The 26781-nt window shown below is 40.2% G+C and overlaps 1 protein-coding gene across 3 annotated transcripts in view; it reads right to left on the reverse strand.

Moving 5' to 3' along the window:
• Nucleotides 1-4135: 4135 nt before the first annotated feature.
• LOC136863026 (cuticle protein 70, isoforms A and B-like) overlaps nucleotides 4136-26781 on the reverse strand; it is a 44626-nt gene continuing 21980 nt past the window's right edge. For 2 of the 3 annotated variants that reach the window (XM_068225842.1, XM_068225841.1), the window contains exon 4: nucleotides 4136-4466. In XM_068225842.1, the coding sequence (XP_068081943.1) occupies nucleotides 4190-4466 (277 nt within the window). In that variant the 3' untranslated portion in view covers nucleotides 4136-4189. Of the gene's footprint in view, nucleotides 4568-7658; nucleotides 7703-26781 lie in introns of those variants that run through there. The other variant, XM_067139339.2, reaches the window with a different exon arrangement.

Below are 26781 nucleotides of genomic sequence, written 5' to 3' on the forward strand. Positions count from 1 at the left end.
GCTCTACTCAGTTGACTTCCCGAGGCTGAGTTGACCCTGTTCCAGCCCTCGTACCACTTTTCAAATTTCGTGGCAGAGCCGGGAATCGAACCCGAGCCTCTGGGGGTGGCAGATAATCACACTAACCACTACACCACAGAGGTGGACTGTGTAAAATGTACGTGCCAATTATAAGCTTTCGATTGGTTATGAAATTATCGCTAAAAGCGATGGCATACTGATAGAAAAAGTGCGCAAATTTGTGAAGCGGAACGTAGTTTTACACCAAGTAAGCTTTCTGATAAACTGGAGGCTACAGTCACCATGGTGTAGTGGACACATGTTGCGTTTGTAAGTAGGTTCGGATCCTACGACCTATAAATATTTTTATTCACATTTTAATCTTTTAGGATCAAATAAGAGGCAATCCATGCCACATTCGACCAATAGCATGCATGTTGAATGTGTAGTGGCCTGACACTTGATGTAGCCTAGCAGTCCTGGTCATTTCTTCGCTGTGTATTCGAAAGGTATGTTGACATTCTCATCTACGGCGAAGCAAGACAGAACGCATAGGAAGCACAGCGCCTGTGCCAGGAAAGATTTCCATACAACCAATAATCCAACGCAAATACGTTTGGGAAGTGGAGCAAAGTTTGCGTATAACTTCGTTACTTTCCCGAACAGGACCTGTTAAGGAGGCATCAGTTACGTCCGGTGAAACTGCTGAGATGGTTTTGGACACTTACCGGGAGAATCCTCACACGAGCACCCGGGGAGTAGCACAACAGGCCAACATCAGCCAGTCGTCTGTTGTAAGGATATTGTATTCCAGCTTTTTCCGTCCGTATCACCTGCAACTACATCAAGAACTCCACGGACGAGATTTCGAAACTCGTGTTGATTTCTGTGCGTGGGTACTGAAACAAGTGGCAAATGATTCAACGTTTGTATATCACATTATATTTTCGGACGATGCACGATTTGATAATAATGGGCCTGTGAATCGTCATAACATGCACTACTGGAGTGTTGAAAATCCCCACTGGGTAAGGCATGCAGCATTTCAGGCACGATGGGGAGTAAATGTGTGGTGTGGTATACTGGATGATCGTCTAATTGGACCATATTTCTTTGAGGATCATTTGACAGGAGTTCGGTACCTACAGTTTCTTCAAGACCAACTACCATTGCTGCTAGAGGATGTGCCCATGGTGAGCATGTAACCACGACGGAGCTCCCCCTCACATGTCAGCAGATGTTCGAAACTAGCTGAATGCTACACAGCATGGTCGATGGATAGGAAAGGAACGTGTCACCTGGTCTGCTAGATCGCCCGATTTGACGCCACTGGACTTGTTCTTATAGGGCGATTTGAAGGATGTAGTGTACGCTCAGCAGCTGCAAAGTCCTGAAAGCCTGTGAATCCGTAACACTTACAATGCTACTTAGAGCCCGAATGGGAATTCAACGGCGTGCTGAAACATGCATTACTGCAGAAACTCATCTATTCGAACACTTACTGTGCTAACAGGCTGTTGTTTAGTCAAGCGGATTCAAACCCCCAACCATTCTATCCTCGTCCAGCCCTGCTTACAAAAAATCAATATAAGCAGCCCCAATCGCCTAGAACAGTGCTAAAGTATTGAATTAATTAACTAATTAATTAATAATTCTTAGCACCCACGACATGAGGGCATTCGGATACATTGGCTCTGTGGATGATACTCGAAAGTACTAAAAGCGAATACAATTTACAGGCTCCTACCAAACGCAGCTGTATTAACAGCACCGCAATTAACCTATGACACCACGGCCACACCAGCAATTAAGTTTCCAGAAGCCCTACTAGATGGACTAGTTTTTTAAAATCATGCTCTATCAGTTTTCTATCAGTATGCCATCGCTTTTAGTGTTCATTTCATACCCTACTGAAAGCTCATACCTGACAAGTACTTTTTATATAACCGTATGACAGTTTGATGCAATGTGTAAATGCCTGTCGCATACAGTACATGTTTTTACAGAGGTAATGGTGTAGTGAGTGATTAAAGGCGATTGTTGCTTGGTATACGACAAACGAGAATGGACCATAACGACACCAGTGACGTTCGGTAGGATGCCTAACAGCGTAAAACGTCAGGCGCGGTTGACTCACCCGGTATACTGCCATACTTAAGATCATTTTGCATGCAGTAAAAAGCTGTGAACATAATTAAATCCTTGCACGTAAACACTTTGCGGGCGAATTAAACGAGGTGATAAGGCGCGCCTAATTCATACAGAAGGCATGGGTTCGATTCCCTGTCAGGATGTCGACAAATTTACAAACGATATTTGAATTTGTGGAGAGGCACATGATTTGGGGTTGACGAATACTACGCCAGAAATGAGTACCAGGTGGCCAGACATAGAGCCAACCACTGAGTGCCAAGTTTATGGAGTGTGGAAATCATAATATTCTACTCCTCCAGGGACCTTCATGTACTGAGATGACTTTGCTTTTGCTTGCAACTTCTTGCACAACATTTTAATAGTAGGATGTTCCTGGGTCTTATCATAGAAACGTAATAAATTTTGGCAAAGTTAATTTTGATCAGACTATGTACTGACAGTTCAGTGGAAGAAATGTAATGTTGACGGAACATATGGAAATATTGAAAGGCTATCTTTTTATATGGCATAAATGCCTTTAAATTTACTTCGTTACGAAAGGTGTTATATATACGCTCTGTTTCTTTGTACAGTCAAACACGATTTTAAAATATAAAATACGAATACAAAGCAAAAGTCACCGATAAATCTTCTGAGCTCACAAACAGTATTACGTAGAGGTCTTTGTGGTTAAACCATGAAACGTCCTGTCCAACTGTGAAGTGAAAATATATCTGACCAACAAGCATACAGACAGTTTTCTATAGAAAATTATATATAGGAAAGATATTATTTCTCTTTTGCCATCGATTATAACTCGCAGGGGCGTCGATAAGGAAAATGTATGTACATTTATTTTAGCCGGACGCCGGTTTGAAATTGCATATCTCTCATGCATTAATAATAATAATAATAATAATAATAATAATAATAATAATAATAATAATAATAATAATAATAATAATAATAATAATAATAATAATAATAATAATAATGTCCATGTTGTTGTTTAGGTCATCAGCCCATATACTGGTTTGATGCAGCACTCCATGCCACACTATACTCTGCTGAATTGTTCATTTCTACGTAACTACTGCATCCTACATATGCACCAATCTGCTTGTCATATTCATACCTTGGTCAACCCCTGCTTTTTTTTACCACCAACACTTCCTTCAAAAACTGACTGAACAAGATCTGGGTGTCTTAACATGTGCCCTATAAATCTGTCTCTTCTTCTGGTCAAATTTCGCCATATCGTTCTCCTTTGAGCTATTCCATTCAGTACCTCTTATTTGTGATTCGATCCATCATCTCAGCCTCAGCATTCTTCTGTGACACCACATTTCAAAAATCTTCCCTTCCCTTTTCTTCTTAGCTCCTTATGGCCCATGCTTCACTTCCATTCGACGCCACATTCCAGATTAAAGTCCTCAAGAACGTCTTTCAAAGTCCTATGTCAATGTTCGAAGTAGAGCAAATTTCATTTCTTAAGAAAGGCTTTTCTTACTTGATAATGCGGTGTTTTGTGTCAATATGATAAGATGTGTATTGGGACCAACAGAAATACCCAATCCCCGAGCACGATAAATTAACCACACACGGCTAAAAACATCAACCCGGCCAGGAATGGAACACAGACAGTCTTAAACGAAGGCTATGATGCTGAACATTCAGCAGAGGAGCCGGAGAGTTATCGGTTCAACACTCTGGTCCATTAACTAAGTCTGGTTCTGTCTACATGACCCTAGATTCTATTATTGTCTGAGATTTTGGTGAGGAGTTTCCCAGCTTCATGACGACAATCTGATTTGGAAATTAATGGCACAGTCATACGTCAAGGCAGGCAGTCATTTGGCTCCAGCACTGGGCTTCGTAACGTATTATTGGCCATTGTGTGCTCCAAGAACTCCACGACAGGTAAAAGGAACGTACAGGGTCCAGAACAAGAGACATAACTTGATGTTCACTGATGTGTTTATTTTTTAAATTTCATGGCAGATGAGGTCAAAAATTAATGATTTATGTACACAGACTTAATAAATAAGGCGGGTCCTTAGTGCAGGTAGCCACCGTAGCCCAGGGGAGCCTTGAGCACAGCGGGGGCAGCAGCGGCGTAAGCCAGAGGAGCGGCGTGGACAGCGGGGGCGGCGTAAGCGACCGGAGCGGCGTAGGCGACAGGGGCGGCTACTGCGGTCTTGACGACGGCGGGAGCGGCGTAGGCGACGGGAGCGCTGACAGAGACCTTGTAGGTGTTAGCGTAGGAGGTGGCGACAGGGACAGCAGCCTTCACTACAGGGGCGGCATAAGCCACGGGAGCAGCGTGGACGGCGGGGGCGGCGTAAGCCACAGCAGCGGGGGCAGCAGCATAGCCGATGGCAGCTCCACCGAGGTATCCAGCGGATACGGCGGCGAAGAAGAGGGGCAGGATCACCTGGGAGAAGACATGGCAAATTATAGTTAACTGAATAACAAACATTCAATGTAGCACCCAGTGGTATTGTGGTGTCTGGAGCGGACTGTGTATTCTTATTATTGGGCACAAGTTTGGGAGGACCATTCTTATATTTTATACAAGGTACTACTCCTGTAGAGGGAGCATAACATGAACAGCCACTGTTACTCCGGATTCCCAGTCCTAATGACTGAGTACTCTTTGTTAAGAAGTATATCTTGTTCCTTGTGCTGACTGCTATAAGTATATACAACACCCACTACCTGTATACATTACATGAATCTGTATTATTAATTGTATGTCAATACTGCCATCGCATTTTCAAAATAGATGTACTTTTCTCCGTTGTACAAATGTCTAGTTAAGTTCGGAAGCTACTTCCTGTGCCATCTCGAATGCTGCTCTTTTCCAAACACATTACATTACAGTGTCCTATTTACCTTAAGATCCAACTAATAGTATAGATACGATATTAACACAGGTCATGGGAGATCGTTGATCAACAAAGCACCGTCGCTAATTGCACACTGGCGGGTATCTTGTTCTCTGAAGGCCAAGACTCTATTGTGGAGGCAGCCTTGATCTCTTGCAGAAAGTGAAAGTGCTGTCCGGCGCGAAATACGGTACTGTCCTCTCACACGCACTGCTAGCCGGGTTATTACAGCATCCTGCCACTCCTTACCAGCACGTTACTGTGCCACATTGGCACTAAATGTTCGTCATCTCTCATTCACTGGCACCTGTGTACTGTCAATCTCCGTAGGTTATAGGCAGTTATCCTCGGAGGCTGGGATACGATTACCGGTACTGGAAGAAATTTAAGATTGGCAGGAGGGCTGGTTTGATGTTAAAGAAAAGTTTACCGAGCTCGATAGCTGCAGTCGCTTAAATGCGGCCAGTACCCAGTATTCGGAAAATAGTAGGTTCGAACCCGACTATCGGCAGCCCTGAAAATAGTTTTCCGTAGTTTCCCATTTTCACACCAGGCACACCTTAATTAAGGCCACGGCCGCTTCCTTCCCACTCCTAGCCATTTCCTGTCCCATCGTCGACATAAGACCTATCTGTGTCGGTGCGATGTAAAGCTACTAGCAAAAAAAAAGAGAAAGAAAAAAAGAAAAGTTTCGTGTAGTTCACCTGAAAAAAGCTGCGATTTCTCGAGGAATACGAGGCCATGAGTTCACTTAGCATTACTTATCTCCTAACGGACAGGTTAGCGACACTGCCAATTAAGGTTTCTAGCTCTGTATTAGAGAGAGACATGGGTTCTAACCACTCGTCGACCATCCCCGAAACGGATTTTTCCGTGGTTTCACATTTAGATTCCAGGCAATTGCCGGGATAGTTCATTTCTCTAGGCCACGGCCACACCTATACCCTTCACACAGCTGACACCCATGGGATGTACCAGGAACACAGCCACTAAACTGGTGAGCTGAACATATCCTCGGATACTCCTGACACTTAAAAAATATACGGTAAGAAATGAAACATATTATCTGTTAGGTGAGGTATCTCTGGGAAGAGAAGTGGAGCATATATTGTGAACTTCCAGAGCTTTCCACGTTGATGTGTTTATGTATAGTGGGCGACTCTTAACTTCAAAAGTACTTCATGTACGAGTCGCTATTTGATCTGCCGTTGCCTGTGAGAGAAATCAGTGACGATACCTGCCCTTGAAGGTGAGTTAGTTTTGGAGGAAACTTGAAGTACTATTTAAAATACGCCGAAATAGTAATAGTATTGCTTTTCTAAGTGCCACTTGGTTCTTTTACGGGTTTAGCAACGCCAGGGTGCTGGAATTTTGTCCCATAAGAGTTCCATAAGTTGCCAGTAAATATATCGACACGAGGCTGGCGTTTTAAGATACCACAGGACTGAGCCGGGTTTGAACCAGTCAACTTGATCTCAGTCCATCCTTTCTACCATCTGAGCTACTCAGCCCTAATTTTGGAGTTACACTCACATGCCATTAGCATTTATGTGACTGAGGAATGAATAATGTGTTTTATCAAAAACAGTGAATGATTTTCCCGATTAAATTCGAATTATAATTTTTTTTAATTTCTAAAAGTAATATTATCTCTTCGGAGTCCCTCCCGTTTTGTTTTCCTGCAATTTTGATACGGATTCTAGTTTTTTTAGGCATAGCAGGGAAATAACCACAAATATTTTTTCTAATCGTTTAAGAATAATTGGAAGGTGCATGTTTCGGGTCTTCAATTTTGAGTTTCTATATTTTTTCCGAGTTTGTTATTATTTTTATGTTTTTCTGTAACGTGATTTGAAAGCACATTTTAAAGGAATTACGATCAATAAAAATAAGAAAACATTCTTTAATTTGTTAGGTGATATCTGGAGTTTTACCTACACTGTGATGCCAATTACGTTACAAATATATATGACACCGGTTGAGGGTTGGGAGATACCATTGCAACATTGTTTAGCCGCGCAGGAATTTTTTTATCTGGCCACTGACAAGGGGATGCCGCATTGAAACATCTTCTCCTGCAGTTAGTGGAATTTCAATTCTAAAGTTCCAAGTTTATCAAATAAGGAAATCAATTAAAGGATACGAAATTTTCTTTCAAAAATTATGAGGCACTGTTGTCCGAACCGCTGCGCCGTTAGAAAATTGGTGAAACTGAGTTAGTGTCTGCTGAAGCAAAGGAGGATGCAACGGTGATCTGAGAGAGTTCAGAGATTCCCTAGCCAGAATGCAGCGCATAACAGCTCAATGCGTTAACAATTGTCTTGCCCGTTGCCTCAGTCTAACTTACCTCCCAATATCTGTGACTTCCAATAAAGTTGGGCCAGAACCGACCGGTCTAGTTGTGTGTACAATGTCTGGTGCGAGTCCTGCCCAAACCAATTTTATATTTCCTAAACATTTATGGAGTTAACATTTCTGTGTAACTATATATGAAGCCTTCCGCTATTTACTGCACCTAATAAGCAAGCTCCACATTTCACACCTCATTGCTTATGATCCTATGTAAACTAGAAACACGCAGTTCTTTCCCTTATCGTAGTGGTTGGCAGGACAAACAAGACTACGGCGGATACTCACCAGCTTGTACATGTTGTTGTTGTTGTTGTTGTTGTGTCGGTCTGCGGAGCGGATCGAGTGTGCCTTACCGAACAACCACTTCGGTTTATATACCTCCAAGTGTAGTCCGAGTACGAGCGAGGTCATGGACGTAACTCAGTCACCGAGCCTCCCAACTTCCCCACCACTTTCTCTGGCACTCCACGGCATGGACACTGTCACCTGCTGGACTTTTCAATCGAAATTCAATGAATAAGAAAAACACGATGATCAGGGTGGAAAAGTGCTGAGAATTTCTGAGTGACCATTTCAATAATAATAATAATAATAATAATAATAATAATAATAATAATAATAATAATAATAATAATAATAATAATAATAATAATAATAATAATGATGGGCGTGACTGCGTCAGTAGTTTTGCTGCTACTTTCCCTCCCAGAAGGCTGCGTTTTGAATCCCAATCGATCTCGGGTGCAGTTTTACATATAAAGAATCACTTGGCGTTACGAAAGGGCATGCCCTATTAAATCAACGACAAAAATCAAAATAAACTTGGGTGCCTCCATTGATTCCAGAAAGTACTGGATTAGCTAAATAAATAAATACAAACATAAATAATTAATAATATTAATAATAGCTTTAATCGAACTCACGTCCTTCCGGGTTAACCAAGCAAGCTGTTTCCACATCGACTAGGCAGCCGTACAACTTCTAACATACTGGGTTCAATCCTGGCTGAGGTTAGCAGCATCTGGAAGTACTTCGACAATTCCGTGTCGTTGAATTCCAGTAAGCTTAGGAACTCCTGTGGAACAAAATTCCTATTATTATTATTATTATTATTATTATTATTATTATTATTATTATTATTATTATTATTATTATTATTATTATTATTATTATTATTATTATTATTTAACGTTCCCTCAGTTGTTATAAAGTATGAGTGATCACAGGTCGTCGCCCTAGGAGTGAATTTGAAATAGGGTATCCAAGGCTGTTTTTGATCTTAAATAAATACCTTCCGTTATTTTTAGAACCCTGCAGAAGAAATTGCTTAGACAGCAAATGTTCCTAAAGCCTATATTTAAAACACTGTTCGCAGGAGCGGACATTTACACTGTTTTCCAGCGGGTGGTACTTGAAGTATATTTCATCATTGACAGCTACTCTTAGTGCTTGAGATAAGATATGAATAATCAGAAATTAATATTGATGATTTAAATTGGTTACCCTTTACTATTAAGGCAAAAGAAGGATTATTTACAATAAATAAATAAATTTCGCATGGCTATTTCTAGCCGAATGCAGCCCTTGCAAGGCAGACCCTCCGATAAGGGTGGGCGCCATCTAACATCTGTAGGTAACTGCATGTTACTGGGGTGGATGATAGTGTTATGTGTGGTGTGTAATTTGCGAGGATGTTCCGCACAGCATAAACACCCAGCCCCCAGGCCATTGGAATTAACCAATGAAGGTTAAAATCCCCGAACCGGGCGGGAATCGAACCCGGGACACTCTTAACCGAAGGCTAGTACGCTGACCATTCATCCAACGAGTCGGACATTATTTACAATTCATTCAAACATAATTTGTGTAATAGTGTGTACTTTTTTCTACTGGTATGTTTATAGTGTTATAATTTATATTAAAATTGTTGTGTGTTTGACAGACTAAAAAAAATTATGTTACATACTTTAGCCTGTAGTGAGAAATACACTGATTAACCTCGGCTTGTGGTATCGAACAGTTGACAATCGAAACGTCCTGATAGGCTGTATTTGCGGATGGATTAAGTCGCATGTTTTCACATGAAGTAGAGACCAATGAACAGGAAGATAGTTCTGCTCTTTCCACGCCCATATCTTCGGGTATTAATGCTATCCTGACTGATACCCCTATGTTATTTAGGGATATTGGGAAATATCAACGTGAAGGTCCAGTGCTGTCTCCTATAATGGAAACCCTTTCTTCTGCGAACATGTCGTCCCTTATGTATTGAGGAACGGGGTTTTGTGTTGCCCTTCGAGGCACGATCAAAATATGAAAGTAGTGGTTTTAGGTGTGCTGGTGCCTATGATCTTCAAATACTACCATGAGACCCCATTAGGGGGGCATTTATGCAGCTTCATAGCTCGGAAAATGATCCGAGACCGAGCTCGATAGCTGCAGTCGCTTAAGTGCGGCCAGTATCCAGTATTCGGGAGATAGTGGGTTCGAACCGCACTGTTGGCGGCCCTGAAGATGTTTTCCCATTTTCACACCAGGCAAATGCTGGGGCTGTACCTTAAATAAGGCCACGGCCGCTTCCTTCCCTCTCCTAGCCCCTTCCTGTCCCATTGTCGCCGTAAGACCTATCTGTGTCGGTGCGACGTAAAGCAACTTGCAAAAAAGAAAAGATCCGAGAGATGTTCATTTGAAAAGGTATGGACGATGAAATTAGGGAAGTGGTGAACTCTTGTAAATCTTGCTTACTTAGTAAGCCCACCTTGTCCTCCACTAAGATAGGGCTTTTGTCATCGCATCAAGTGTCTCGCCCCATTGAATGCCTATATATAGACTACGTCGGACCTTTCTCACAATCCAAGGGGAACGGAAATAAATTTATTCTGTTGTGTGTAGACGGTTTCACGGTATTTTCTTGGTTATTTCAGACTAAGCTGTCTACCGCTCAGTCTTCCATTTCTTGTTCGAATAATATATTTGCTTCTTCTGGTCCTTGTCAATACATAGGTTCTGATAACGCTAAGGCATTCACATCTAACTTATTCCGCAAATTCTGTTTTGACCTGTCTATCTCACACGTAACCACTTCTGCTTATAACCCTCAACCGTCTCTGGCTGAGCGGGTCAATCGTAATCTCAGATCTGCCCTAATTGCATTTCATCATGAAGATTATTCCAGGTGGGATACTTCCCCGCATTCGTTAGCTTTTGCTCAAAATTCGGCTGTTCTTAAGTGCCATAAGTTCACTCCTGCATCTCTCATGTTTAGGTTTAGTCCGAAGACGCCGCTCTCTAATATTTGGTCACTTAATGACATATTACCATAGACAATAGATCCCGATAATCTTAACGATCTATGGAAGAAGGCTAAAAGCAATCTTAAAGCCTCCCACGAAAAGGTTAGAGAAATATATGATAGTGGACGGAGGCCCACCAATGTGAAAGTCGGAGATAAGGTCATGGTTAAAAATTTTGTTGTTTGCTCCCAGATTTCATGGGCCATGCATAATTTTAGACTTCTTAACACCTGTCACCTTATTGGTCAGTAGCCCAGCCACAGAGAGGATATTTAGGGTTCACATGTCTCAGGTGAAACCAGTTTAAATTCATTGGTGTATTTCATTAGCCACTAAATCTTGACATGAGTTGAAGGTTATCTTTCACTTAAGAGGGATAGTAGATTTTAGAGTTAATTAGATGGTAATATGGAGGCCTTCTTCCCCTATTATAATAAGTTATGTATTGTAATTAATGTTGTACAACCTTCTCCTCTGACAAAAACTCCCGTCGTCCATTATCTGGTGACCATTACCTAGCCCCGTCTCCCTAAATCCATGTACTGCTGACACACACTCACCGTCAAAGCCGTCCGCCTTCCTACCACCTGCAAAAATAAATATTGTACTCTCAAGCTCCATCACAGCAATCTCTGTCGCCAAGATGATTATTGTCTCAGTACCCTCTCAGCCGTAGGCGGCCGCATCTCAACGTCTGGCGAGCGGTACCGGAGTGAGGAATGGGCCCACTCCACTCTAGTTATGTCTCCTTCAGAGCGGCGTGCCGGAGCTCCATCTTTCCGGCAAGGGATGAGGTGCGGTAACTCTACCGCCAACCCATCTGGGGACTCTACTTCTACATCTGATCTGCGCGAATATCACCACGACTACCCCTCCTATAGTAGCGGGAGACGTGTATCTGAGGGTAATTGGGGGGTCCGGGGGACCTCGCCCAGGTATCGGCAGCGGCGGCCGGTCGTGACGTCAAAATTAAAAGGGCATATCAAAAATTTCTACGATGGCAAGAAGACTTCAAAACGAGTTTTCCAAATTATTTTATAAAAATCGACCTTCAGCAAAAAATCTCTGATGCGTAAAATTCCAACAATGTCTTCTTTCTCAAAGTTCTACTGTGTCACATCCAGGGAAGGACCTTGGGGGTGGGGGGCTGTGAGGACTGTACCGGGAAGTACACCTCAAGCCCGCACATTTAAAAGAAGCGCTTTAAGAAACACTATTTATCGAACAACACTTGAAATCGCTAATGCACAAAGTTCATACATCAATCAGAAGGTGTCACTACTGAATAACTGAGTAATGTTTTATTCTACAGTTTCCTAAACTGACTGGATTTATTTGTTTCGTTTTGGTGTACATCAAGAAGTTTGAACTTTTTGTCAAAGATATATCTATAAAAACTGAGGTCATGGACTCTGGTGCAAGGTGGTATAATTAATGATTTGAAGAATTTTTGTGTTCATAGGTTTTCGCAACTAAATTGACTTTCATTTATTTTGGTACTTCAAGGTTTGAAACACTTGCTTCCCTTCCCGCCAGATTTTAAGTCTGGCCAATCACAAATCAACTCTAATTATTTTTCAGCCAATTACAGGCTTACTGTAGGATTTTGGTTTACCCAATAAAATGAAAGGGTGTGTCCGGATTTAGTTCAGAGCCTTCTCGAATCCTCCCCTCGGGTATATAAGCTGCGATTTTTCCAAGTTACCTTTTTAACTGTTTCTCTTTCTGTAAAGCATTAATTAACCTTCCTTTCTAGTCACCTCAGTAGCTTGGTATTAGCCTCTGTATCATCGGGCCGCGAGCCCAAGTAGTGTTTTATTCTTGGTTTTCTAGGAACGCAAGTATACGCCTCCATACATTTTGAGTTTGGGCCGGTAATGTTAACCTGTTCTTCTTTATCACGAAGGCCCAGTAGTATGGGTACTAGATACCCCTGTATTAACTAAATTTCAAGTGGTAGGTTGTGCCTAGAAAGGCCAGAGTTTATGAGATTTTGTAAAGTTGCCTTGTGCAGGCTGTAAGAAATTAGGAGCCAGTCTCCTTTGTTAAATTCGGAGAGCTTGTAAACTGTTTTCTGATTTTAGTGTAATATTGAGTGGAGCCTTTGGAAGGCCGTAAATTGTATCGGTTGGAGCAATGTGCTCTGGAATGTTGTGTCTAATTAAACGCTACTTTGGCGACGTTTCATACTTGTAAATTTGGGGCTTGAAGCCCAAAACTGTTCAATTCCCTATTCTGTTTTTTTATTCTGGTATCAAAATTGTCATCGCACCTGATCCATTGGCTTCTCTACACTAAGTGAAGTAAGTTGTTAAGTTTGAGATCTGAAAAGAAATTTAAACTTTATTTAAAGTTTTAAATTAATTTTTGATATCGTGGTTAGACCCATTCAAGCCTACACTTTCTTTCACCTCTCTGCGTTCCACAAATACCCCGGAACAATTATTAGTATTTTTTAATTATTATTATTATTATTCAAAAAGAAAATACATCCCTTTTTAATAATTGTAATTACTTTACGTCGCACACACAGGTAGGCATTATGGCGACGATGGGACGGGAAAGGCCCAGGAATTGGAAGGAAGGGGCCGTTGCCTTAATGAAGGTACAGCCCCAGCATTTGCGTGGTGTGAAAATGGGAAACCAAGGAAAACAATCTACAGGGCTGCCGACAGTGGAGTTCGAACACACTATCTCCCGGATGCAAGCTCACAGCAGCGTGACCCTAACCGCAAAGCCAACTCGCCCGGTGAAAACACAACTAACCATAAATATGGTAATACAGAACTTCGTGCAATTTACTATTACTCATAACTGATATCAATCCATCTCATTTCTCATCTAGGACTTGCGGAAAATATAAGGAATTATCAAATAAACGTGAAATCTTATGATTTTATGTATCTTGTCTCTTCTCTCAAAAAGGGGCATGATGATTATTATTACAGGAGGACTGCTCGTCCAGGGTATCTCCTAGAAATTAACAAAAGGAAAGCAAAACAACATTCTTAAATATGTAATCACCGTCAACGGGCTTCCAGTCTCACCATGGACGTTCACGAATTATGGACTTTAATCCATATTACAAGTGGCGGAATTCATAATGGTCCACAAGATACATCCTTTTAGGTGCACCATCTTGTTTCAGGTACACACACACAACTACACAAGTATATATAACAATTATGCACCGATAAAACACACTCACTTATCACTAAGTATTCCTAGACGGCGCTCGTCTGATCCAAATGTGGCTCAGCATAAAAGAAATTTCTCGTGGCTCTCGTTTTGTGATCTGTTGGCTACTTGGCCTGTCTATAGCGAATTGTTATCGGCTCTTGGGCAGTAGGTCACCGTGTTAAAACCCCCTGCTGTGACGGGTTCTCTACTGTTCACTAGACGACCTGCCTTTAAAGGCTCGCCCACTTAATATTTGTTACAACAGATACTAATGGGATTCACTTCCTGCTATACCCATTCACTAATTCAAGTATTCATCTGAGTCTTCTACTATATTCCCGAGAGTTAATTACGTATAAAACGATTCCTCATTATACTCCACATAATTAAATTGTCCCTTTAACATGCACCCTAGAGAAAAGAAACAACAGTTTAAAAATTGACTGAGATACTCACTGAGGTTCATTACCACCTGACCGCATACTGACCGGCGCGTGAAGTTCTCAAGACTGCAGGACTGTGTAGTTGTGCGCGCGACTGGATAACGACGAGTGTATGACTACGAGTGTATAACGAGGACACTCTGAAGACGGCTCACTGTGGGTGGCTTCCCTACGATTTTAAAGGATGGCCTGGATTATTTTCTCCACGAGGTAGGCGGGGCTTGACAGAGTCTTTTGTAGTAAATCCTAAGTTCGATGAGTCCCATTCTCGCCTATCCCGGATTCTAAATAGTTGTGTTACTACCACAATTCACAGTTCTTCCACATCCGAACGTAGCAACCATCCGAATATTGAAGTGGGTGGATCGTATTGTATGGTTTCGCGGATGCACACTCAGTTAAATTCCCTACAAAACATCAGGTCGTAATCTCGACCCCAATGTATCATAACGACGCACTCGTTAAAATTAATTAATTCATGTTAGTATTAATCTTTCTGAGTAATGTAGAAATTTACATTATTGCACTGAACTCCCGAGAATTGGGAGTTATGACTAACTTTCGCCTGTAGTGTGAAATACACTGATTAACCTCAGCCTATGTCATCGAACAGTTGACAATAGAAATGTCATCATAGGCTGACATGGCCCATTTTGGAACAGTCCACTCTTTCGGTAACGGGAATCTGCATCTTGCTCGCACAATCGCCTTTCTCTCTCTTTGCCTTTCCCGAGTAAGCGTTCCTCACGCTAACTCCTCGTGTGTCTGGCAAGCAGGTGCGGATCGGTTTATTGCTATACAAAAAAGCCGTGCCTTTTTCGCCGGCTTAGCGGTTCTGCGGGGTGGTCTGTATATTATGCTAAACTCTTCTTGATACCTGAGCTCACTAGTGCTGAATCGGTAGACCTCGGTATCTTCTAGATTCGTATTGGCAACCATTGAAACACAAACTATGAATCGCTTATGCATCGCGATCAAACTGGAAAGCTGAAATCCTGATGGCCCAACGGGCGATACCTCCGGTACGACGAGGCCTAGCTAACACCGAACTCAAAGCTTGGTTATTCATTTCTAAGTCAAATTTGACATTTTTCCAAATAAAGGCGGAAATTCTCTAGCGCAAACAAAACTGCCAAACCCTCATCTTCATAGACTGAATATTTGGATTCTTGAGCCGATAAGGTCCTAGAAGTACAGGTGATGGTTCGCCTTCCGAGTTCCGTTTCCTGAAGAAAGACAGCGGCAAGAGCCGATGACGAGGCGTCTGTTTGAACAACGAATTTCTTAGAGAAATCTGGCATGGCTAATACAGGGGCGTTACAAAGAGCTAATTTCAGATCTTCAAAAGCTGCTTGCTGAGACGGCCCCCATTCAAATTCGACGCCTTTCCTCAGCAATAATTTCAGGGACGCCACTCTGTTAGCGAAGTAGGAATATATTTCCTGAAGAAATTCACCACGCCTATAAACCTGGCAATGCTTTTGATGTCCTTAGAAGGTTTGAAATCACGGTTAGCCTGCGTTCAGGAATGATCAATGGAAACCACACAATATGCCCTAAGAACGACATGGAAGGTTCAGCAAAAGCTACCTTAGATAATTTCACAGTCAACCCGGCCTTACGAAGGCGATTGAGTACTTCCTTTAGATGATCTAGGTGTTTTTCGAAGGTCTCAGAAAACACAATGACATCATCGAGGTAGTGATACAGATATTCAAATTTGATGTCCGAGCGGACACTATCTAGCTATATAGTAAGAACAGCTACCTCCGTGGGGAGCCCGAAAGGCACGCGGTTGTACTCATACAGGTTCCAATCCGTGGCGAATTCCGTTAGATGTTTCGATTCCTCTGCTAGAGGTATCTGGTTGTATGCCTGATTAAGATCAAGGATGATAAAGAACTTGGCTTTTCGAAACCATGAGAAACAAGAGTGAAGATCAGAAAGGGGTACCGATTGTAACACCACCTTACGGTTTTGAATCCCTGTAATCAAACACAAGCTTGAAGCCACCTTGAGGTTTCGGCACAAAAAAATTTGGCGATGAATACACCGACTTAGAAGGTCGAATTATACCATCCTTTAACATCTGATCGATGATTTCCTTAAGAGTCTTCATTTTAGGAGGGAACAGTCTATCAGGCGGAAACCTAACTGAGAATCTGTTAACTCGATCTTATATTCGATAAGGTCAGTAACGCCAAGAGTATCCGAAAATATATCAGGAAAGGACTGACACAACTTTCGAATACTTTCAGCATGCTCCTCAAGTAGATGTCTAAAGATCTAACAACATTTCACCCTGGGAAGGCGAAACCAATGAACAAGACACAGAGTTACATTTTAACAGGAGAATGTTACAATTACTAGCAAATTTGAAGGTGCACGACTTGCTCTAATTGTTGAGCACAATACCAGTAGAAGACATGAAATCGCCTCCCAGTATTACAGGGCAAGACAATTGTTTAGCGATAAGCAACTTCACTTTCCAGGTAAATTTTGAGACACGAACTTCAGCTCAAATGAAACCTAAAATATTGAATGGGGAGGAGTTAGCCGAAACACATTTAACAGAAGGGGGACTATAGTCCGGAAACTTACAAGCAGTTTTAATTTATAATACCATTCTTCCGAAATAATTGAACTCACACACCTTGAATCTAATAGAGCAGTGACGGGTTCATTGTTTACTTCAATTTTCAGAAATGGCACGAATGCAGGGGTCACTTCAGCGATCCTAAGACATTCTCTAAGGCCTTCAAACGATAAATTAGAAAAAACTTCACCCTTAACAGAACCTTTACTGGGTTTAACATGGGCTGAGCCTCGGGAAGGTGAACATGCTGACTCAGCCGATGACAATAGTAATTTCCTATTATGAGGGTTAGCGGAGGTAGCAACAGAAGTTGAGCAGGAGGGTTTGCTATTGATATTTGTGCAATTCTTGGTGAGATGGATAAAAGAGCCACATTTAAAGCAACCTTGAGATGAGCCTGCTCCGTTCTCAGTCCCACTTGATTTTATCAATGGGCATTTATTGCTAAGATGTTCAGTTGAACCACAAGCATAACATTTGCGGGTGGTGAAAGTTCGGCGAGGTGGAGGCCGAGAAGTGTTAGAAGACGGAGGGGGCTCCTTAGCAACACGTAAGGTGTCGGCGTACCGTACTCCTTCGGCTGACACAGCCATAGCCTCTAATTCTGAGAAAGTTTGAGGTCGTGATGCAAAACATAAATAAGACCTATAGGGCGGAGAGAAGCCTTCAACAATTGTTTGCACTATTTGGTCTTCAGAGAAATGAAGAGCGAACACCCTGGTGTAAAATTTAATATCTTCGATAAAGTCTGCAATATTTTCTTCCAACCGCTGTACTCTAAAGTAGAACTTTTGTATTAAGAATGGCATTGCTCTGGCCGGAATAAATTTCGCCAGTAGGTTGGCGTGGAAGTCTTCAATAGAGCTATGGCTTTGACCATTTTGTCCGATAGGACGCCTACAGAATAAGGATACATAATTTGAAGTATTTGGGAATGAGAAAGGGAAAACACTAACGCATGGTCTTGAAATTATACTAAGAACTTCATTAGTTGAGTTTCCAGAAAATTCTGAAATTCCCTTAAGCAACATAGCCAATGGATGAGGCAATCTACTCGAACCTGGTGACATAATCGGTGACGGCGTAGGAGGTTGAGAACTTTCAAACACCGCATTATTCAAAAAGAAAAATGGAGTTTGTCGAGGATGACCGGACTCAGTTTCCAATGGGGCAGATACTTGTTGAGTAGCAACAGATTTCCTACTTTCAGCAGATTTGCTAGGATATTCCTCCGTAGACAAGTTTATCAAAGGGACTTGGTCGGTTTTGCAAGTAGCCGCCCCAAAGAACAAGTGACTAACTCTATTGGACATGTCTGACTGATGTTCAACCAAATTGCTAGCCTCCTTAGCATGATCATCATTTAACATTAGAGACAATAGGTCCCTCACCCTATTGTAAAAAATGGAAGAGTCTAGCCTGTACTCTCTTAAGTTTCAAACTTCAAAAAAAATGAAAATTAATAACATTCTTCACTTAGTGAAGAGAAACGAATGGATCGGGTACAATGACAATTTTGATACCAGAATACAAAAACCCCAGAATAGGGAATTGAGCAGTTTTGGGCTTCAAGCCCCAAATTTACAAGTTTAAAACGTCGCCAAAGTAGCGTTTACTTAGACACAACATTCCAGAGCACATTGCTCCAACCGATACAATTTACGGCCTTCCAAAAGCACTACTCAATAATACACTTTTTTTTGCTATTTGTTTTACGTTGCACCGAGACAGATAGGTCTTACGGCGACGATGGGATAGAAAAGGCCTAGGAATTGGAAGGAAGCGGCCGTGGCCTTAATTAAGGTACAGCCCCGGCATTTGCCCGGTGTGAAAATGGGAAACCACGGAAAACCATCTTCAGGACTCCCGACAGTGGGGCTCGAGCCCACTATCTCCCGATTACTGGATACTGGCCACACTTAAGCGACTTCAGCTATCGAGCTCGGTACACTAAAATCAGAAAACAGTTTACATGCTCTCCGAATTCAACAAAGGAGACTTGCTCCCAGTTTCTTACAGCCAACACAAGGCAACTTTAGAAAATCTTATAAACTCTGGCCTCTCTAGGCACAAGCTACCACTTGAAATTTAATTAATACAGGGGTATCTATTACCCATACTACTGGGCCTTCATGAAAAAGAAGCTCAGGTTAACATTACCGGCCCAAACTAAAAATGTATGGAGGCGTACACTTGCGCTCCTAGAAAACCAAGAATAAAACCCTACTTGGGCTCGCGGCCCGATGATACAGAGGCTAGTCCCAAACTACTGAGGTGACTAGAAAGGAAGGTTAGTTAATGCTTTACAGAAAGTGAAACAGTTAAAAAACCATAGTCACCTCAAGATAAATTGAAAGGGAACTCGAGAGGGTAACGCACTCTCTATCCCCGATTTACAGTTTAAGTCTTTATGAAATTTTACACGAGAAGAAGTAGTTTACATTCTTAGGTAACGGATGGTTACATAGTTAGAAATTAGAATCTTCCCCTCGGGTAAGTCTGCGGAGATAGCTACAGAGATATAAAACTGGTGGTCATTACCTGTGCTGATGTTCTGCCCGCCGATGAATGAGGCACCTCGCCTCCTGTCTTAACACACACACACACACACTCAGAAATCTGACGATAAATAAGGCAAGGTAACTTGGAAAATTCGCAGCTTATATACCCGAGGGGAGGGTTCGAGAAGGCTCTGGACTAAATCTTAAAGCGCTTCTTTTAAATGTGCGGGGTTGAGGTGTACCTCCCGGTACAATAATAATAATAATAATAATAATAATAATAATAATAATAATAATAATAATAATAATAATAATAATAATAATAATAATAATAATAATAATAATAAAACCCTTAGTGAATGTGCTGGAAAGGTTGGTCTACAAATTTTTTTCGAAAAGACCAAGTTCTTCTGTTCAAAACTTGACATCCAAATTTGAACACGACATATGGGCTAATCAACCGAGTACCACACTTCAAGTACTTGGGAGAAATACTTGAACCAACGGGAGGCGAGAAGGCTGCGCAGAAAATTCGCCTACAAAAATTTCGGAAAGCCTACGGTAGGGTTCACAACATATACAATAAAAAGTGCTTGTCCCGCCATGCAAAGATCAGACACTATAATACAGTAATCAAGCCCGAAGTCTTATATGCCAGTGAGACCCTTACACTAAATTGGAAAGGTGACCTAGAAAACATTTTAAAAGTAGAAAGAAGAATCCTGAGGAAAAATCTCGGCCCCCGAAAAACAGAAGATGGATATAGACTGAGGTCACGCAAAGTGACAGAAGAGCTTTCCAACATTGCAGCAGACATCCGCAAAAGACGTCCGAAATTTTATGGGCACGTTCGCAGACTGCCGGCAAGTCGACTGACACACAAGATTCTCACCTACATAGAACATTTAAAAAATTATCCATGGGTACTGAAAGTGAAGAAGGATCTGGAAAAAGCCCATATGGACTCAACTGACACCGTGGACAGAAACCTCTACAGGAAAAAATTAATGGATGGAAAGTGCAACCAGAGAACGAAGTGAAAAAGAAGACTGGAGCAAAGTGGACAGAAGAATGAAAAAGGATCCACGGAGAAAGGATGAGAGCTGTTTGGCAACTCAGAAAACAGAATCGTTAGAGCTTTGCGTGATCCACTGGGTCCATACGCACATAATAATAATAATAATAATAATAATAATAATAATAATAATAATAATAATAATAATAATAATAATAATAATAATAATAATAAATGTCATAGTAACAAAGTAATAATCATGATGTACCCGAGCTAAAGATAGGGCCTACTTAGAGCATAATAATGGTAAAGTGATATGCGCACCAATGTTAATTATAAAGTCAGTTTGGAATCAAAAGCTAAACAATGAATATATTCTTGAGCCAAAGTAAATACGGATGTATGATGCTGAATTTGCATACAGTGTGCGCCAGAACAGTTAATGTGAAGATGAACGATCTGTATATTTGGAGGTGCATTAGATAAATGCGTATGTCCCCAACGTAATTGAGTCGTGATGATGGAATCGTTATGACGTGAAATGTCCCCGTGTAAGAGAGTGAATTTATGTGTTAGTTTCCAAATTGTGTGCATTATTTTCGTTAAATAAAGAGATAGATAGACGACAGTTCTAAATGTTATGTGGAATTTTAATGGGACAAAATGTGGACACGATGATAGAGGAAATGCCCATGTCCGGGAATTAAATGCCTTCCATTGGATAAATAAATATTGATGACTGCCACAACGTGTGCAAATCCTATTCACAATTGAACGTGGTTTATTTGGCTCTAATTAATAATAATGCGCTTATTTAGATAGCAGGAACTATAAGACAGTGAAGGATACACAATTTTAATCAACGGGGCAGACATAAGAATTCAAAAATAGATTTTGATACAATGTTACTTGTTTTGATTCAATAATGAGTTATTAACCTTCTGGAGAGCTGGTTATTAATCAACATACAAGAAGTAGTTTACTAGTTGGATGTGAGATTTTTATACTCCAGAGAATGACAGTAACAGAGGGAGATATGTGTTCATGTGTGTAAGAATTAACAGCCGGTTTTATAGATTTAACTCAACTGACCATGATAAATGATGGTAAGACAAGGTCATGGGCCGTCTCAGTGAAAATAATTTCTGATAATCATTGAGGTATATGGTCAAACATATCAGTGAAAATGAATTTCGTTGCATGATGTTCCAACGCGATAAATAAGATCAAATAATAATAAAAGAGTCATCAGATGAAATAAATTGTGTGATAATCAAATATGTGGAAACTCATTATTTGTAAATATTGTGGTACAGTATTTTTATATGTCCTTTATTACAGACTGTAGTGAGTTTTTCATGCCTTTTTAAGGATTTTATTCGTGATTTTTTATGTGTTGTTCATTGCGTTGTTAGAGTGTGATTTTTTCTTGTCATTGTAGTGAATCAACGTTATAAAATATTCTAAATAACTGACCCGCGTTGATTACCTCTACAGTATTCGATTATACAATTGACTTGACGTCGCACCGACACAGATTGGTCTTATGGCGACGATGGGATAGGCCTAAGAGTGATAAGGAAGCGGCCGTGGCCTTAATTAAGGCCCAGCATTAGCCTGGTTTGAAAATGGGAAACCACTGAAAAAACCTTCAGGGATTCAGACAGTGGGGTTCGAACCCACTATTTCCCGAATGCAAGCGCACAGCTACGCACCACTAACCGCACGGCCAACTCGCCTGGTGAATATTCGATTAGGAATAGGACAATCGCTAGTATCGGGTTAAGTGAACATAACATTTCTAAAGTCACGGCAGTATTACAACGAGAAGTCACTGAATTGACGTAAATTTTATTTGTGACTGTAGGCTTGGGATAGAATTAAGTGTTAGTAATTGAAATTCCATATGTTTAAATGCGGTGAATAATCGACATGAATATTGTGTGGGGTAAATATCTTACTCAGAAGTGTTTGTATTAAAAATCTGTAGCGTCCTTTCAGTCGATAGCATGTTATGGTTAAACGAGGTGAATGAACTCAAGTTCTGTATGAAGTTTCACATGTATTGATACATTTTATTATTAATTAGAGTTGTTTATTTATGGCAAAGTAAACGTAGATGTCACAACGACCGCGATGGAGACGTTTAGCCATGAGATGTTAAAGGAACCGGTTTATGTCAAGGTCAAGTATACGATGTCCAGAGGGACACAATTGTGTGTTAGTAACATAATCTTTAATGACGAGAAAAATCTCTGTGATATGTGTGTTTCATTACGTTAATACAATACTGGATATTTAAATCAGGTTTGTTGCTATGATTTAATTTCGATTCATGATCATATTTGTTTACATTAAATTCATCTAGTGATTTTTGAAGAACAATTAAGAGTAAATTAAGTGGTTTGCACTATGGACAGTATTGTATGAAGTTAAGCCGATCATGAGCACAGTAAATAATATCAGAATAATATAATGTGTCATATATTTTTATATTCTTATCTTTGCTACGTTCACTTAAAGTTTAATTTTGCAGTAACTTATTTTCGAGTAAAATTCAATATTATTTTTATAGTTTTTGTTTCTTACTATATTTAAAATACCTACTCCAGTTATTCATTATTTTAAATTTCATTTAATTTTGTTTCTTTTGGTGTTAAGAATTTGATCCTTTAAATCAGCCTGGCTGTCATTATTTGAGTAGTTTAGCCTTTAGATTAGGATCCCTTACGTACCTCAAAGAAGATGAATCTACGAACGGGGTGCGATCCCGAGGTAAGTGGAGAAAACGGTATGTATTCGAGCAGCGCCGAGGCAGAACCCAGATCCCAACGAAACATCTACTCATGCCGAATAAGATGATTTAAAGGGTTCAATACATCACACAGCATTTAATTTCAATATACCACCATGGCCGTTATACATTGTAAATAAGAGAGTACCCTAATCTTCCTCACGAAATTGCTGGTAACACGATTACATCCAAAAGTTTGTGCCAGAATCAGGAATCAAACCTAGATCCTCTCAAGCAAGGAACAACTTGTGACACTAGCCGCAAGATTATGAAGCTGATCAGGAAAATATACTTAACTTACGAAAAAAAAAATGAAATGGTGTGTGACTTTCAAAGTGGTGGGAGTGTCCGAGGACAAGTTCGCGACCTGCGCGTCCTGATGGGGATGAAATGATGATGAAGACGACACATACACCCAGTCCCCCGCGCCAGCAAAATTAACCAATAACGGTAAAATTCCTGACCCTGCCATGGAGCTGGACTACTAAGAAGGATTCAAATAGTCTGTAAACCTATGAGATCTACGAGTATATTACGGTCGCATGAATTATGGAAGGATTTCCAAATGCAGCATTTACGGCCGGAGTCTTCGGTTTTTCTTAAGAATAGCAAGTCTGTATTTAAATCGGCGAGCTTGAGAACTTTTCACTTCCACGGTAGAGTAAATTGAAAATATGAAAAACTTAGTTTCAATAGATATGATCATTTCAAGGATAATTCGAGGAATTGGTGTGAAAATAACGTAACTACAAACTACGTGTAAATACCAGCATACTTCCGACAGAGCTATACAGCATTTACGTTGTACTGATGCAATTGAATGCATTTGCAGATACACTACAAGTAAACATTCTTTATATTATATTCTGATTATTTAATAATTCTATAACAATTGGGTAAATGTATGACAATATTTTATTTGTAGTTTTAGAATCAGTAACAGTATTATTGTTAACTAATAACAAAGCAGTGATTAAGAACTTATTTTGTGGATACAGTTGCTCTCTATGGAGGACCTTAGGAAACAAATTATGTCTCTGAATTCGAGATTATAAATTTTTGTTTTGTACTCCGTGGAGTTCATGTCAGTTCATGGTAGTTATTAATGCCTGTAACGTGTAATTTTATCACTAACTTTTAATTTTAAACTGTATATTTGTTATCATACTGAATGCTTTGCCCTATTTTAAGACCTAGATAAAGGCTAAAACTCTTCCAGAAACCCAAAGTATATATATATATATATATATATATATATGCTGAGAACAACAATTATACGAATATTCAACGATATATTTGAATTTTACTGATAATATATTTGTAATTAAAACAATAATGACAGGTACTTAAGAGAAAATCTGGTTTTCATTACAGCTATTGACCCATAGAAAGCCTTTGACTGTGTCAGCAAAGGGGTTGACGATATGACAGTGGGTGGAATAGGATTGTGAAATAATGTGATTTATGCTATAGAGGAATTATATCCGGAGGTTAAATGTGCAGTTAAGCTGTGATTCCACTAATGGCGCCTGATTATGCCTTTTTTCCTTTGGCCATTATCACTAGCACTTCATTCTCTATGATTGGATCATCTAGTAAGGTCAGAATATTCTCCATAAGTATACCAATCCGTTTAATTATTAACATTCAATTCATCTTGGCACCTTAGTAATTACTTGAATACCCTCTCCACTCATCGTTGTTTATATTTGCTTGCTAATGTTTCTCTCGTCCTTACAAATTCGGTTTATTCTGTTCCAGACTGCCTTTGTTTCATTTTATTTACAATCCCTGCTTAATAACTGCTCCTCGGTGTGGTGTCAATTGTTTTCCATTTTCACTGAACAAATCCTTGTGCCCTTATCTCTTGTGCTTCCTGATTTCTGTATAATTGTGGAACCTTTATCACTTCAATTTTTGATTTGCACTCGTCCTCACACCGACAGGTTTTATTGTTTTCCTGTTTTTGTAACGATTTACTGCTAGGTATGACTATTGATTTTTCTATGATTCGTATTGATTCACCAATGTCGTAATTCTCTGTCTTACTTTCCTCTGGTTTCCACTGACTGGTCAGCGTCTTGCCATCGGGGTACAGGGTGCGATTACAGGTATCGTCGTGGGATTTGAATGGAGATTGGTGAATTCCCCTGGCTCGATTACAGAGTGTTTGTTGTGTCCTCATAATAACTGCAACTCACACCACATACACAATACCATCATCTACCCACAAGCACGCAGTTCCTCATACATGGTAGGTCCTGATCTAAGGGCTGCACCAGGTTATAATGGCTGCTCAAAATTATGAAACTTCTATCATGCCATCTGTTCAGTACTTTCACTTTCTTACAAACCTTGTATTAATTTCTCCTTCCCTATATTAATATTTCGTCTTTAATCATACATCGGGGAAGGTAACATGAATGTGTTAAATGACTTACGCCAGCAGAAAGTAGTCTATTATCGTTGCTGAACATGCCAGCCAGTTTTCGAACTGAGAAGTCAATGCGGAGAAAATAGGTAATAATAATAATAATAATAATAATAATAATAATAATAATAATAATAATAATAATAATAATAATAATAATAATAATAATAATAATAATAATAATAATAATAAAAATAATAATAATAATAACAATAATAATAATAATAATAATAATAATAATTGTTACGGAGTTATCCGTGGAAGGCAGAGGTGAAAGAAGATGCGGACTGGAATGGGTCTAAGTACAAAGCTGAAAGATTAATTAAAATTTCAATAAAGGTTATATTTTCAGAACTTAACAATTTTCATATAGACTTTCAAAATTCAACAAGTAACAAATCAACAAGCCAAAATCAGGTACAAGGTATAGTTTATAAACCAAAGCATGAAAGCACAAGTTTTAGGGGATCATTAAAAGTTCTGGCTTCGAGCCTCAGTTACACAATCCTTGAGCTACTAGCCCAACATTACCAAGGTACACTCATTTATTCAAAGGGCAGGAAACCCCTTCATTCAAGGAGCACTTGCTCCCAACTTTTAACCTCATGCCTCCCAGAGGCACTTTTCAAAGAGCTGAGCCGCTCTCAATTTTTCAAGCCTATTAAAGGCAATACCAGACTATTATACAAATTGCCATCAAGGCACCGCTTACATCAAGTGAAACGGGGGTATCTCGTACCCAACCTACTGGGCCTCAGTGGAAAAGAACAGATTAATTAAATGGCCCAAAATACCAAGATGAATGTAGGCGTTGCTTGCACTCCTACATGAAACCTTATAAGACCTAAGGAGCACTAGGCCGATGATACAGGGGCTATTCTCAAGCGTAGAAAATCGGTTATGAAAACGTAGTCACCTCAACTCAAAATGAAGGGGAGCTCGAGAGGGTAAAGCACTCTCTATCCCCGATTTACAGTTAAAGTAATAAGAAATTTTTACATAAGCTGGCACTAAGTTACATTTTTAGAGAGGTAGGTTACATTGAAAAGGTTTCGGACCTTTCCCGAGGGCTAAACTGCTGAGCTAGCAAGAAATAAAGATGTTAAAAGGCCATTACCTTTGTTGAAGAGCTGCTGCCCGAAGGAAGAGGCGCTA

This window comes from Anabrus simplex, chromosome 2, assembly GCF_040414725.1.
Source record: "Anabrus simplex isolate iqAnaSimp1 chromosome 2, ASM4041472v1, whole genome shotgun sequence".
Classification (NCBI taxonomy): domain Eukaryota; kingdom Metazoa; phylum Arthropoda; class Insecta; order Orthoptera; family Tettigoniidae; genus Anabrus; species Anabrus simplex.